At 55.3% G+C, this 15003-nt stretch overlaps 1 protein-coding gene across 7 annotated transcripts in view; it reads right to left on the bottom strand.

The window, feature by feature from the left end:
* MSI2 (musashi RNA binding protein 2) overlaps positions 1-15003 on the bottom strand; it is a 402467-nt gene that overhangs the window by 35171 nt on the left and 352293 nt on the right. For all 7 annotated transcript variants that reach the window (XM_055399098.2, XM_055399088.2, XM_055399156.2 and 4 more), the window contains one exon: positions 12566-12640. In XM_055399098.2, the coding sequence (XP_055255073.1) occupies positions 12566-12640 (75 nt within the window). The remainder of the gene's footprint in view (positions 1-12565; positions 12641-15003) is intronic.

Genomic DNA, 15003 nt, shown 5'->3' with positions numbered 1-15003 from the left:
TTCACTGAGCACCTACCTGAGTACCTATTTATCACTGAGTACCTTCACCAAGTACCTATCACTGAGTACCTTCACTGAGTACCTACTATCACTGAGTACCTATCACTAAGTACCTACCTGAGTACCTATCACTGAGTACCTACATGCCAGGCACTGTTCTGAGCACTGGGGTCACAGCAGTGAACTAAACATACACGTGTTCCATGCTCACAGAGCTTCTAGTCTCTAGCACCTGATGGCAAAGCAGGCTCTGGCTGCGGACCAGGCTGCCCACAAACCAACTCCCCGAAAACGGAGAGAACACTGTCTACCAGGGTCTTGGGTGAAAGGGGAGCTGTGACCACTCTGCTAGGGAGAAGCGGGGATCGGCCCTGGACCCACCATTGGAGCCAGGCCTTTGGCCGCTCGATGATCTTGCCGCTGAGCTCAAGATCTGGGTGTGGCTACGTCAAATCCAGCTTGGAAAGGGGGGCAGCGATCAGACGTCTCAGTGTAGCCAGACACTGGAGTGCGGGAGGTGGCCATCCCAACTTTTTCTCCAGGATCCAGGACAGAAAAGGAAAGGGAACAGAGGTATTCCTATGGTTGTGATCTTGACCCAGGATGCAAAGGTCTCACCATTTTGATTCAGTTAAAAAAAAAACAACCAAGCTAGGCCCTGGCACATGATACCAAGACACAGATCCTTCAAAATGTTTTTCAGACAGGACCCACCAAGTTGGGGGGGTAAATCCTTCTCTTTCTGGGCCCCAGAGAGTTCCAGCTTTGGCCTGACCTTGCGGCCTTGTGGACAAGGCAAGGTTTCTCTGCAGCGCTGACCGCAGGGCCAGCGTCAGGATGGCTGATACGACAGCTCTGCCCGTGCTGGGCCTGGGAGGACACCCTGTTCATCCCTCTCTCTGGAGCAGGGCCGCAAGGGTGAGAACGGCCACCGGGAGTCCACGCCAAAGCCAGCTCTCACTGCCCGGGCCAGCAGTCTGCGGTCCCGGAACACCCAGGGACGCTCACTTGCCCACAGGACAAACATCAATCAGCCTGTCTGAGACCAAGACCAAGACCTTCAAAGGGAAGGCGCCTCACCCTTAGTTTCTAAGGAGACATCAGCAAGCTATCTTGAGAGTTTCTCCTCTCCGCCCCCACCCCTCCGCTCACTCCTCATAAAACTGTCATTTCCGCTTTTGAGTCACTGTCACAGCACCACTGATGTGTCAGGACAAGCCGCTTGCCTGACCACCGGTCCTTCCAGAGCTCACTGTGCAGATGCTTCTCGCACATTTCCTCCAAGTTCAGCAGTCCAATCGCAGGTTAAGGAGTCAAAGTTTTGCATCCTCCCCACTGGGTCTCTCCTTGAGCCATTTAAATCTAAATGCCTGAACTCCCCAGGGCCTCCTCACTTGCTTGTTTCCCCCAGCTTCACTCTTTATGGACTTTTGCAGGAACTCTGCACAATTACAAATGCCAGTCCTACAGCACCCACTTCTGTCAACCAGGACAGGAGACACTCCAGTTGTGAGCACCCCAAGACATTCTGCTGAAAGACCCCAGGCTCCATGTTGGGCCCACCATCTGTGAGTAAACTAACAGCTCTGACCTCAAGCTCCCTCCCCTGTAGGGCTGTTTCAAGTGTTGAATTGGTGGCCCATTGGATGGTCAGGGGGTCGTGGGGGAGATCCCAAGGTGGGGGGGAGTGGGAGGCATTCTGGGGGCACCCAGGCAGCCACTATTTACCAACCTGGACAGAAACTGGTAGGTCAGCTGGTAAAGAATCCACCTGCAATTCAGGAGACCCTGATTTGATTCCTGGGTCAGGAAGATCCCCTGGAGAAGAGACAGCCTATCCACTCCACTAATCTTGGGCTCCCCTGGTGGCTCGGTAGGTAAAGAAGCTGCTGGCAATGTGGGAACCTGGGTTCAATCCCTGGGTTGGGAAGATCCCCTGGAGAAGGGAAAGGCTACCCACTCCAGTATTCTGGCCTGGAGAATCCCCATGGACAGAGGAGCCCAGCTGGCAACGGGCCATGAGGTTGCAAAGAGTAGGACACGACTGATGGACTAAGCATAGCACAGCACACAGAAACATCGTGAAAATTGTGACCAGCCTGCAGATCTGCCACCGCATGTCAGCCCTGGGTGAAAGGGTAAAGTGCAGACAGAATCTCCTCTGTGCCTTTGTCTCCCGACCCTTAAAAGTAGATGAGATGATGAGAACATGATCACGACCCTGATGACAAGAACACCACCTGTCACTGGGGTGTTTTCCACGGCCAAGAAGCTTTCTGGAAGTATCTCAGGGAGCTCTCCCTGTAACACCCCGCCCTCCTGGAAGATGTTACTCAGGGAAAGACTCGGGTCCGGAGAGGTTAAAGGAAACCGTGCTCAACGTGATTAAAAGTGAGGTGGCAAAAACCCCATCTCCCAGGGTCACTATTGTGCCATCCGAGACGAGTTATGTAACTCTCCCCTCACCTCACTCTGCTCCTCTGCAGGCGTGGCTAACCAGCTCCTCGAGGGGCTGCTGAGAAATTCGGTGGAAGGGCGGCACCAGTGGCCCGTTATCTGTGACTGGCTGAGCTCTCAGTAAGCGGAATAATAACTTCTATTCCTATTTTTATTATTATTGCCTACAGTGATATCAGTGGCGTAGCCTTCCTATTCTAAAATCCTCTTAATTTACATGACATTTCACATCCGAAGGGCTTTAATAGATCATATTTATACTTTGCTTGTGAGTGATAAGGATACGTCTCATCTGAACACAAGCTCTAATTTAGGTGGGTAATGTGATGGCAGGAGAGCTTGCAGGGCCCCAGGGAGGGCCTGGGTGGGCTGGTCACAGCCCTGGGATAAGGACAAGGGCCCCAGAGCCCTGCAGCTTGCCCTCATCAGCTGGACTGGCGGTCGTGCCGCCTGGACTTGTCCAGTGCCCCCAGGCTCCTCTAGGAAGGGCTCAGCTAGGGCAGCCTCTGGGCGTTCTCCCTGCTCATTCCTCTGCCCCCAGCACATGGCGTACCCAGCAGGGCAGTGTCTCTGGCTCATCACTATCTCCAGCATCTATGGCGGGGCTGTGGTACAGCAGGTGCTAATGACTATGTGCTGAACGAGTAATAGGATGGATGGGGAGAAGAGGAACCAACAGGAGAGGGGCGGGGAGGAGAAGACAGTGCTTCCTGCCCTGAGCCTTACCTGAACCCGGACATGCTCAAGGCTGGTGCCCCTGGCGCAGACAAAGAAGAGTGGACAGGCCCTAAACCTGCTCCTTAGAGAGCCACAAGACAGGCCCCACGCCCTTCCCTGCGAAACCGGGGTGCCCTGGGGCCATAAAATACCTCCTCAGGCTTGGAGTCGGGCAGCAGGGCCTCTGCGGGTGTCAGCACCCCCGACTCCTGTCCCTGTCTCGGGGACTGCATCTGGGTGACACTCTCCAGGGCACAGGAAGCCAACCCTGGGGCAGCCAGAACCCAGGGCCCACTAGGCCAGCTCAGCGCTACCCACAGATGCCCCGAAAGGGACCAGCCAAAGAGAAGCATGGGGGCAGCCTTTCTGGTCCACAAAGTGTCTGCCCGTGAGCTGCTGCGTCTGGGAAGAAGCGGCATCAGGTTTCCAAGGTCGTTTGTCTGGCTGTTCTGGCCCAGATGATGGGACAGCATCTGCCCAGCGGAGGCCGGGAGAGAAGATGTGCAATGCTTTTGTGCCCTTACACTTGCTGATTCCTTGATGTGGGATACCCTTGCTTCATCTCCTGCCTGGCAAACTTCTCTTCATACCTGAAAACCCATCCAGATGGTACCCCTTCCTGACAGCTTTCCAGGTAGTCAGTTACTCCTCCTGCGCCTTCACCCAGTCAGACGACAGAGGGATACGTCCGGCCGCTTGTGCGACACCCCTGCAGGCTCTGACTTCCTCACGGGGCTTAGGATCCCTTCCTGACCCCCAGAGTGGGTCCTGATGGCAAGGTCTAGTACACCCCAGAGACTGTCCTCTGCTGTTCCACCCCCAGCTGAAGGCGCAGGAGCACAGGTGGTGACACCATTGGTTGCAGTTTCTCAGGGGATCCAAGTGGACCTGGACTCAGGGCAAAGTTCTCCAGGCAGGATTCTGCACTGCCTTTTCAGGCTGGAGGGAGGGGATAGCGCCCACCCTGGCTACCCTGGCCTGTTCTTCGCTGTTCTGGAGGCACGAGCTGCCCACCCCTCAGGCCTGGCACTGCCGTCTGCCCACGATCTCACACTCTTTTAATTTGTTGTTGCTGTTGTTTCGGGTTTTTTTTAAGTTGCAGTCTTTCATTGGCTTTTGCTGATGGAAATTAAAACTGAAGGGCTTGAAGAAAGGTGATTATGTTCCCGCTGGCAGGCTTATTGGGGGCTCTGTGAGCCTGGAGGTACAGGGCTCTCGAAGGAGTGAGAGGGGCGCGAGGACACGGCTGGGGGAGCCCGGGTCTGCGGGGCTCCACGCGGGACCACGTCCTCCGCCACGGAGAACGGCATGAAGCCACGCCCACCGCCGCCCCACGCTGCCTGCGCAGGGTTGGCAGGGCCACGCCCCTTCCCAAAACTGGAGCGTGTGCCGGGCAGGCGACCCTCTCAGCAGCCTGAGGAAGGGGATAGGACAGGGGTCAGTAACCCCGTTGGACAGATGGGGAAATCAAGGCCCAGTGGTGGCTGGCCTCTCCCAGAAAGCCAGGGGCAAGAACTTGGTCCACTGACTCCCCTTTGGAGAATAGGGTGCTCTGGCCCCAGCACCCCGAATCACGTTTCCCTTCACTTGTGCAGAGGGTTTCAAGAGGCACAGAAACCTGATCAAAAGTGAAACCCGCAATCCCTGTCAATTCAGACTGCCCCAACTGATTTCCACAGACATTTATTAAGCGCTGGTGAGGTACCATGCTCTGCTTTCCGCATCGGGGAAGAGAGTCCACTTCTAAGTCTCCAGCACAGGGGGCCACGTGGGAGGGTGGCCCACCGGCAGCTCAGTCCACGATTGGGGTGTGCTGCTGAATTCGACTTCCCCATTTTCTTCCAAAGCAGCAGCTGTGCTGTCCTGACCGACCTGGACTTAATATCCAAATGAGGGGATAAGCCCCCCAGTCCCCACGGGGCCAGGCGGCATGGGAGTGGGCGGACCACAGGGAGAGCTGGCTTGCAGCTTTGAGCCTGCCTGCGGGTCCCTTCTGTGAAGGGGTGATCCTAGAGATGAGGGTGGGGCTGGAGGGCGGTGCAGATTCAAGGCTGGCGGTGGAACAGATGTGAGCCGGCTACTGGGTTGGGAGAGTCTTCCCCTTCCAAGGGAGCATCTCTAGTCACAGTGCTGAAACATGGAGCCGTGGACCCTGGGATTCTTGTCAATGGACCTGGGAAGCCAACCCCCATTTTGGCATTTCATGAAGAGGTCCCTCTCCAGTGAGGACCAGCCATCGCTCACTGATGGGGCTCCGATCTGAAGCCAGCCAGGAGCACCGAGCCAGGCTGTACTGGCAAAGCTGAGGCCCTGGCACCACATGGTCTGCCAGAGCTCCCCTCAAGGGCAGTTCTGGGGCTGGGATGAGGAAGGGACTCACTACAAACTTCAGTAGGAGGAAAGTCCTCACTTTAAATTGACGTCCAAGTGAGGGGGGATCCCTAGCCACTGGTCCTATGATTCCACCATAGCGGCCCCATAATCACCTCCCTGAAGTCAGAGAGGCTGGGAGGGAGGCTTGCTCCTTTCTCTCCAAGAATTTGAGCAGAGAAAGCAGGATGTTTTCTAGTGGGAGTGCAAGTGACCATCTCCTGAGCAGGGGCTGAGCACGAGGGTCTTGGTCAGCCACCTGGTGGGCTGGAGGAGGGGTGGATGGGAAGTCCCACCCAGGCAGGACCCCAGGCCTTTGGCAGGGCAGCTGCCAGCGTTTCTGAACACTTTCCACATCTTGTAAACTGGAAAGAACTGACAGGTTGGGTGGGAGCTGGTTGCGGAAGCAGCCCCTTTCCTATGGCCAAGGCTGCTTTCCCCGGTCATCTGGTTTAAGAGATCTTGTGCTATCTTCCCTCTGCTTTCCACATTCAAGCCATGGCCCTCAGCTCAGGATAAGACAGACTCCTAAGCCTTGGTCTTTGCTCAAAGACCAGACAATCTGACCCGAGCGACCATCGCAGAGCCTTGGCCAAAGATGCACTATAGCAGCTTGTCCCCCAGAGGAAACAGCATCAACGTGAGCCACAGCCCCTGCCCTAAGACCCATACCCTCTATGTGGAACAGAATGACCATCTTTCAGAGGGACCAAAAAACCATCAACCAGCGTCTGAGAACCGTCCGTCATTAGACTAGAGTAAGCAAGGCAAAATATGCAGTGAGCAGGCACGAGCCCCAGATCTGGCCACCACGCAGGCATCACTAATCAACCACAGCCCCCTTTCTGCTGATTAAGACCTGGCCTTGTGATTCTTCTCAGGCCACTGCTCCAGGAAGCCAGTCCTCATCAGTCAACATCAGCATCTGGGATGAAACCAATGTTCATCACTGAGGAGACAGGAGCACAAACTGGCACTTTCAGAACCAGAATCCCAGGGTCTCCCCACCTGGGACCTGTCCCACCTGGCTGTCCCCAGACCATCACCCTAGGAGGGAGGTGTGAGCACGGAGCCTGGGTGCTGGCCTGACCCTCCTGACTGTCCCAAGGGCCCTGAGTCTGAGGCCACTTCAGTAGCCAAGACTGTGGCTGAGATACTTTCTGGTGGTTGGGACCAAATGAAGCTGTGCTGTCCCCAGTAGAGCGGAAAGACCCCCAGAGGGCCACAGCCAGCCTGGGGCCGGGGGAGAGGACTAGAGCTGAGAGAGGAAGCGGGGCAGTGCAGAAAGAGGGCAGCATCCTCCTAACGCACCTGCACACGCTCCTCACTGCCCCCTCTACCCCTGCAAACCACTTCTGACTCGCTTTGGAGATCTGATCACATCATTCCTCGACTTAAAAGTCACTAAGGACTTTTCATGTGTTTTGGGGATCAAATTTGTGAATTCCGGAACCTGACAACACTCACTCAGCCCTGCTTCCCTCTCTTTGTCTCTCCCCTACCCTGACTCCAAGGTGCTCTTGCAAGCACCCCATACACCGAACAGATCTTAATCCCTGGGACCTGCACCGTATCCTCTCTCAGGTTTGTGGCAGAGATTGCTAAGTGTCCCCTAATATCTATTTCACACGTCTTCCTTAATACCAGAATCCTGTTTGTAGCAGGTACATAGTTACCAGGAAGACAGACATTTCTGAGGTTCCTCAGCAGCTAAATCTGGCCAAATGACTAAGGACTGACCAATGGGATCTAAGCACAGTGCCACACATGACTTCTAAGAAGTATTATTAAAGGCAAGAGATGTGTTCTTCTGGGATGAGCATTTAATGGCTGGAGCTTGAGCAGCCCCCTCAGACTATGAGACGGAGTCTCATGTTGAAGAGAAAAGAACACAAAGATGAGAGAAGCTCAGATCCCTGATACTGCAGAGCGACGTCCAGGTTTCTTCCATATTGGAAAGAAAAAACACATTCTTATTTTGCCAAGGCCATTATTATACTGTTTTCTTTTTAGAAAATACTTGATTCAGTGTCTAAGGAAGCCATTTCTCTGCCTAGGGGGGTACTTCCTTCTTTACCCATCTCATTTTATTTCGCTTGGCAAGACCCAGTTCTGGTGCCACCCCAGGCAGGACTAGCAGCCTGTCCTTGTACTCTCAAAGCAGAAAAAGACTCCCGCTCTCCAGCTAAGCACCTGTCCCAGGATGCCCAGTGGGTTTGATCACTGATTCTCTCTCCCTCAGCTGGACCGTGAGCATCCTGAGAAGGGACTTTATTCATGTCTAGATGTTTGGTACCTAATCCAGTTCCTGATGATCAGTAAATGGGGAAGGAGGGACGAGGAAGGGTGAAGCAGGGAGTCCCAGTAACTCTCGTGGGGATTCCCAATCATTCCTTTCACTGATAAGTAGATCCCCCCACAGGCAGCTTCATCGGGGGTGATGAGGAAGTGAAAACCATTCTGGAAAGTGACAGAATAAGAACACTAACGCCCGCTATTTCTAAACTTTCAGCTGTACAGCAGTTACCAATTGACAAGGCATGTTCATATATACACAATATCCTACTTAATTCTAACAACCTAGGCACTGTTATCCGAGAAGACAATGGCACCCCACTCCAGTACTCTTGCCTGGAAAATCCCATGGATGGAGGAGCCTGGAAGGCTGCAGTCCATGGGGTCGCTGAGGGTCGGACACTACTGAGCGACTTCACTTTCACTTTTCACCTTCATGCATTGGAGAAGGAAATGGCAACCCACTCCAGTGTTCTTGCCTGGAGAATCCCAGGGATGGGGGAGCCTGGTGGGCTACCGTCTATGGGGTTGCACAGAGTCGGACACGACTGAAGTGACAGCAGGCACTGTTATAATCTTGAGGGCTCAGAAGGCTAGGTCACTTGCTCAAGGTCACATGGCTACTGCGTAGCAAGTGGGACCTAGAAATGAGATCTTCTAGCTTTACATCCAGCAACACAGGTACCTCCTCGGACCTGCACTATACAGGGGAACTTGGAAAGCAAGCCACGTGCAAACCACATGTGGGCTGGTGTGCACAGCACATGTGTGGGCTCACACACACCTGGTGTACAGATGTCAGGGGCTCCAGATGTTCACTGGTGTTTTCCCTTGGGGGCAGGGGTGAAGGCAGAGGAAGGAAGGGTGGCGGGGTGGACCATGCAGCTGCTGTACGCCAATGCTCCACCGTGACTCAAGGACAGGACCACCTCGGGCAAGCGTAGGAGACAAGAGGAAGCAGGGAGGGCTGGCGGCAGAGACCGTCAGGGCAAGTGCACCCGCTTTCAGAAACTGCACCAGGCTATCATTGGTGCCGGTTATTTAGTGCATTCACCTCCCCCAGAGTGAGAACAGGGCGCTGTGAGGCTGAGACATGGCTGCACACAGCATGTCCACGGTGAACATTTTATTTTTCTACCTCAATTGCTTATGGGGGTAAAAGTAAAACGTCATTAGAGAGAAGCACAGATGAACTATTTACGGAGATGAAGAAAATTGACAATGGCTAGAACGTCTGCGAGGTACGTGTACTAGCACAAGTTCACCAAAGCAAAGCAACTCATAGCAGAACAAAACAGAGAGAAAAAAAAGCCATACAGATTTTGAAAAATAGCATCTACGAAAAAGTCTGCGGGAAAATAAAAGGAAAGTAACCAATGATGACATCAACCATCTTTAATGAGATGAGCCAAACTGCACACGTTGGGTCTAAAGGATGTGTGTGCCTGCTTGTTGCCAAATCGTGTCTGACCCTTTGCGACCCCATGGAGCCCGCCAGGCTCCTCTGTCCATGGGATTCTCCAGGCAAGAATACTGGAGTGGGTTGCCACTGCCTTCTCCAGGGGATCTTCCCGACCCAGGGGTCAAACCCACGTCTCCTGCATTGGCAGGTGAGTTCTTTACCACTGAGTCACCAGGGACACTGATCGGATCACGGGGAAAGGAAGCCCTTTGGGGTCCTGAGCCGATCAGGATGAGCCCTCTATATCCGTTCCCTCTGACCCCAGTGGGCTAGGGGGCCCTTGGGGTCAGCAGGGAGAGCAAGGCCAGTGGGCAGCCAGGTGGGGGCAGAGATGCTGGGAAAGAGGGCCCAGCGTGGACAGTGCCCACAGGGCCTAAGGTGAGGCTGCACCAGGGTGCCTCCACGGCCCCCTTCCCAGAGATGAGTGTGCATTACTATAGCAACAACCAGAGGGGCTGGCTCCAGAAGACAGACACCCAGATGTGTTTATACAGTTTTTCTCCCAGATTACACTGTTCACGTTGGTGTTTACAGAACAATCTGTGTGGGTGTGTGTTCACTTCTGGAACTCTCCACCACAGGGTATAGTGGACAAGTCACATACCCTCCACCCCTGTGGGCCAGCACTGAACAGCCCGTCCATGAAATGCCCCAATAAGCCTATTCGGTGATTGTTTAAAGTAAGCTGATGCCTTCTCCCGAGATTCCCGTGAGGAAGCTCCACACAGCTCGTGAGAAGTCTCCCTCTGGCCTGCTGCACTGGGAGGGTGACAAGTGGCCTCAGTGGGGAGGGACTCGCAGTGCGGACAAAAAGCAAACTGGGAGGGAACTGGGGGACAAAGCTGACTGTACAAGCTGAGTGAAGCCTTGGGCACGTGGGTCCTTCCCAAGAACCACAAATGAGAAGAAGTGCCAGCGGGCAGCTGGGGCAGTGCTCAGCGGCACCGGCGGCAGCCGCGGTGGCCCTGGCCGGGACCCTGGCCCCTCTCTAGTGATGGGAGCACACCCCCACCTGTCACGCCTCTCTTAAGAGCTAGCTGATAAAGACTGTGTCCTGTGGAACTGGCCATAGTCTACAAAGTGAAAAAAGAACAGACTGAGCTGAAATCAGAGGGGAAAAAGGAAACGGGAGACCCTGATCAGGATTGTATGAATTCCAGCCCACACGCCAATCCAGGAGGGCAGGGGCAGGACCACACAGCGGACATCTGGGGGAAGCAGGAGCCGCGTCCCCAGGGGTGGGCCATCACTCAGTCTTTCTGGAAGAGAACTGCTCCCCACTCTCATAATTAGCCCTCTTGATGGGCACATCTCTTTTTTATTTTCAAAGAAGCCTAACGGTGGGCAGAGGCAGGCGTTTCACACCAACTGTGAGGCCAGAAGGGTGTGCGGCAAGCCCAGGTCACCCAGGTAGAGCAGGGACATCGGCAGGTGAGAGGGGGATTCACGGAGGGCGCCAGCTCAGGTGGAGAGGAGGCAGTCGGTGTTAAGAAACACCTGCCGCTGCCCATCGTTAGGCTGAGAAAGAACAGTGACGTCCCAGCCATTAGATACCCTATATTCTGCACAGACAGTAGCTACTAGCCTGCTGAGTAAATGAAATGTGGTTAGTGTGGTTGATGAACTGAATTCTCATCTTACTTAATTTAAATTTTAGAAGCTTCCCGTGGCTGGTGGGATTGATTGCACTGGACGGATGGATGCTAGAAAGAGGATCAAGTATGGCAGTTACGTCCCAGGCTGCCCGGGTCCCAGTCTGAGCCCTGACCTTTGCTGGTGGTGACCCCCCTGAACCGAGTTTCTATGTCTCCAGGCTTCAGGGGAAATCCCAGGGAGGTGCAGACTGTGCCTGGCTTCCCGGCTTGGGATGCCTTGCGTCCTGCTCGGACAGGCCCGTGGCCATTGGAGCTGCCACATGCAGATGAGCAGGGGTGGGGGTGGGGTCCCCCTCGGGGCAGCCAGGGACTCCTGCCGAGGTCCCTGCCCTGGTGGGGAGACCACCCTGCCAGGGGCACAGGCTTGTGGGGAAGCCCCCCTACTCACTCCTGCCACCTGAACCTCTGCTCTTGGGTCTGCTGTTTGCCTCCACCTTCCCCTTCCAATCAGACCCAGGGACCATCTAGCCCAAGTCCCTCATTTATGGAAGACAAAAGGGAGGCCCCGAGACCCTGGATGACCTGCCTGTGGCCTTGGGCAGCCAGGACAAGGGCTTCTGTGGCTGGGTGAGGACCTGTCCCCTGGAGGGCATGGCTCCCAGGGTCCCAATCACGCTCTTTACCTCCCCCATCACGGCCCTCCCCTTCTGAAGCTCAGCCTGAGCATAGGTGGGACTGAGGCCCTCGCCCACCATGAGCCCCCATCTCTACTGCCTTAAGAACACCACCCTCCCAGGGCCACATCCCGCCCCCCTGGCCTCCCTGCAGCTCAGGCCTCCGGGTCTGGCAGGATGACCAACCAGGAGTGGAGGTCCAGCTCTCAAGAGCCTCCTCCCACAGCACAGAACCTAAGGGGAAAGAACTCTGCTCCTAACATCTTCTCTAGAACTCCAGCTGTCCTTAGGACACAAACACCCCCAAGCACCCCAACACATTCTTGCTGTTCCCCAGGTCTGAGAAAGGCTGGCTGGCCCCCTCTAGGGAGAAGCAAGCCCCATAAAACATTGCTTCCTTCAGCAGCCCCCCTCCATCCCTACAGGGTCCTTGGCCCCCCAGGTGAGGGTCCCAGGCCTCCCTGGCTACATGTGAGCTGGGCAGCCTGGGCATGTGAGTGGGCAAAACCAGGGGCTCTGCCTCGAGTCTCTGATGTCCACGCAGAGGGGAGGGAGACTCTAACCACCCCACAGGATGGAGAGGAGGTCCAAACCTGAGAGCACACCTGACACACACGTCAGAAGGACATCAGAGCCAGAGGAGGGGAGGAGCAAGGGAGATGGGGTCTAGACAGCAAGGCACATGGGTGCTGGGAGGCGGAGGGCCCAGAGTTCAGTCCCTTCCCCAGGGAGAGAGAACTGGGAAGCAGGTTCAGAAAAGGGAGGGGGAGTGGATAGAGGGCTCCTGATCAGTTCTTCCCCCAACACAAGTCATTCTCCGTGACCTGGCACCCGTGAAACACTTCAGTTAATCAGAAAATGCATTCTGACCCAGTTAGATCTGTAGGCTGGTCTGTGAATGAACCTAAGTATGAGCTGGTTCTCCTTAGTGCCCCCCGCTCCCAATGCAGTTCACCTCCCGTGTCCCCAAAGCCCCAGGACACAAAGCCACTCACCTGGGAACTGATAGCCATAGCTAGGAGCAAATCCGGGGTATCCGCGGCCATAGGTTGCCACAAAGTTGGGGTAGCCTTGAACACAGAGAGAAAGACCGTGTCAGAGAGGGCAGCTGCCTCTGGTTGGGAGGATCCCGAGGGGGTGGCAGTGAGAAACAGAGTGAGCTATTTTCCTCCACAAAGTGACTTGTCTCCTGTGGGGGGTCTTTACCCAGGGCCTGGGTCACCTCTTGCCCACGGCTGGGGCACTGCTGTCAGTCTGCTGGTGATTAGACCCTATTTGGGCAGAGAGACCCCTAAAGCTCACACACTTTCTTGAACCTGCAGAGTAAATGCCATGCGTTAGCCCCAGACCCTGGCTCGCTCCTGGCGCTGGCATTTGCAGAGCTTACCCTGAATATACTTTACCTTAAAGCTATTGACAGTAGGAGATTAAAGTTCGTGTAATGCCTCCTCCTGAGGCGGCAGCGCCAGCACCATGGACAGAGCATAAGTGACGGGGGTGTGGTTCACAGTCTGGGGGCAAACTCAGGCTTGACCCTGTGCTTCTGGAAAAACGGTGGGCCCAGTGAGATACGGCCCAGGAGACGCGGGGACCCAGCGGTGTCAGGCAGGGAGATGCCACCGTGTCTTCCCAAGGCCCTGGGAGAACTGGGAGCTCCTGGCTATAAACGTGCACCGCGAGCATGAACGCAAAGCCTCGCTGGCATCTCCCAGCAAGCATGGTCCTTCCAGGCGCCCATCCCTGTGGACACCCTGGGGTGGTGGCTAACTGAGGGGTGCCTGTGGAAACAGCTGCTGGGCTGTGCACGGGGTGCAGTGGTAACCACTGGCAAGTTCTGGGGCTCATGTGGTTTTCGCTGTTACCAGCCCCCAGGAGATGCCACTGCAACTCCCTACCCTTCACTGTGCCTCTCTCCATGTCCGAGCCTCTTGATTCAGGATACAAAGATAGCTGGGCTAATCCTGAACGTCAGACGCCCATGGCTACCCCATTCCAGCCGGCCATGCCCCTCCGACTCCCTCTGCTCAGTGTAGAATTTCAGCCCCTTCACGCTCTTAAAATACCACCCTGGTCACCTACTCTCCCACCACCATCACCACCACCACCACCTGCCCGACCTGTGTTCTGACCTCTGAGCCAGATGTCTGTGGTTGTCTTTGGCTGCTTGGCACCTGAAACCCCTTCTCTGTGTTTTGAGTCTCGAAAGGCCTCCCTCCTGCTCTGGCTGAGCCTGGCAGCTGGGATAGACTGTGAACCTGGGCTGGGCCAGTGGAAGTCTGCCCCAGGGAACAGGGGGGCAGGGAAGGAGGGCAGTTCAGAATCTGTTCTGGCATTAGCAGCACACAGAGCCCAGGGTCCACTGATACCAACGGCTGCGCCCTGACTGTGTCATTCCTGGGCTGTCCCTTGGTCGCACTGTGGCTGACCGCCTAGCTCCCAGTTCCTTCCTGTTCCCCAGCCTTCCTGGCAGTTCTGTGCGTTGCCCAAGCCCCTTCCAATAATCTCCTTTACTGCTGACAGCAGTCAGAGTTATTTCTGTTGCTTTGTCACCAAAACGCTGGTAGAAAGCTGCTCTGATGGGCAGGTTTAGGGCAGTCTCCACCCCCTCCAGCTCTAAGGATGACAATGAGAGGTTTCCACATGTATCCCCGTGGCTCCAGACAGCAACATAAATACCCTGGACACAGGCTCTGGGGGCACATCATCTGTCTTTAAGATGGCTTCTCACAAGTTACAAGCATTTTCTGACCCTGTAGGTGATGGTTGAAGACCAGGATCATTCACGGAATTCCAGCTTGGGAGCCTCGACGTGAGTTAAGAGTCGGCAGGTCTTCCTGCTGCCTGCCCTGAGTGCTCTCAGGCCTCATGTGTGCGTGCTAAGTCGCTTCAGTCATCTCCAACTCTTGTGACCCAGTGGACTATCGCCTGACGGCTCCTCTGTCCGTGGGATTCTCCAGACAAGAATACCCGAGTGGATTGCCATGCCCTCCTTCAGGGGATCTTCTTGACCCAGGGATCGGACTTGTATCCCCTGCATTACAGGTGGATTCTTTAACGCCGAGCCACCGGGGAGACCCCTCGGAGGTTCAGAAGTGGGTCTCACCCCTTCTCACTTCTCTGCTTTTTGGAGTCACAGCTTCTGTCTTGACCAGAGGATAGGATCTGTCAAGATCCGGGACAGAAGCTTACTGGACTGCACATCAGGAGGCGGGTTCTCCAGCCCTGCCTCTGGCCCAGGGCCGTGCCATGGGGGGTGACCCCCTTTCCTCTGGGTAACTGAGTCGTGCCATCTGTAGGGACCTTTGCAGGTCCCCTGCAGCGCTAATTCTCACCAGAGACCCTGATTCTCAACAGAAACCAGTGTGGCTCCTTTCCTTTGCTTTGGCCAGAGCCTTTCCAAATCTCCCATCGCAACTCATCGGCCAATCCACCA

Source organism: Moschus berezovskii, chromosome 20 (genome assembly GCF_049115385.1).
Source record: "Moschus berezovskii isolate FMDL1 chromosome 20, NW_MosBer_1.0, whole genome shotgun sequence".
NCBI classification, from domain to species: Eukaryota; Metazoa; Chordata; class Mammalia; order Artiodactyla; family Moschidae; genus Moschus; species Moschus berezovskii.
Note: the sequence above shows the minus strand (reverse complement) of the source record. Positions and strands in the feature narration are given on the sequence as shown.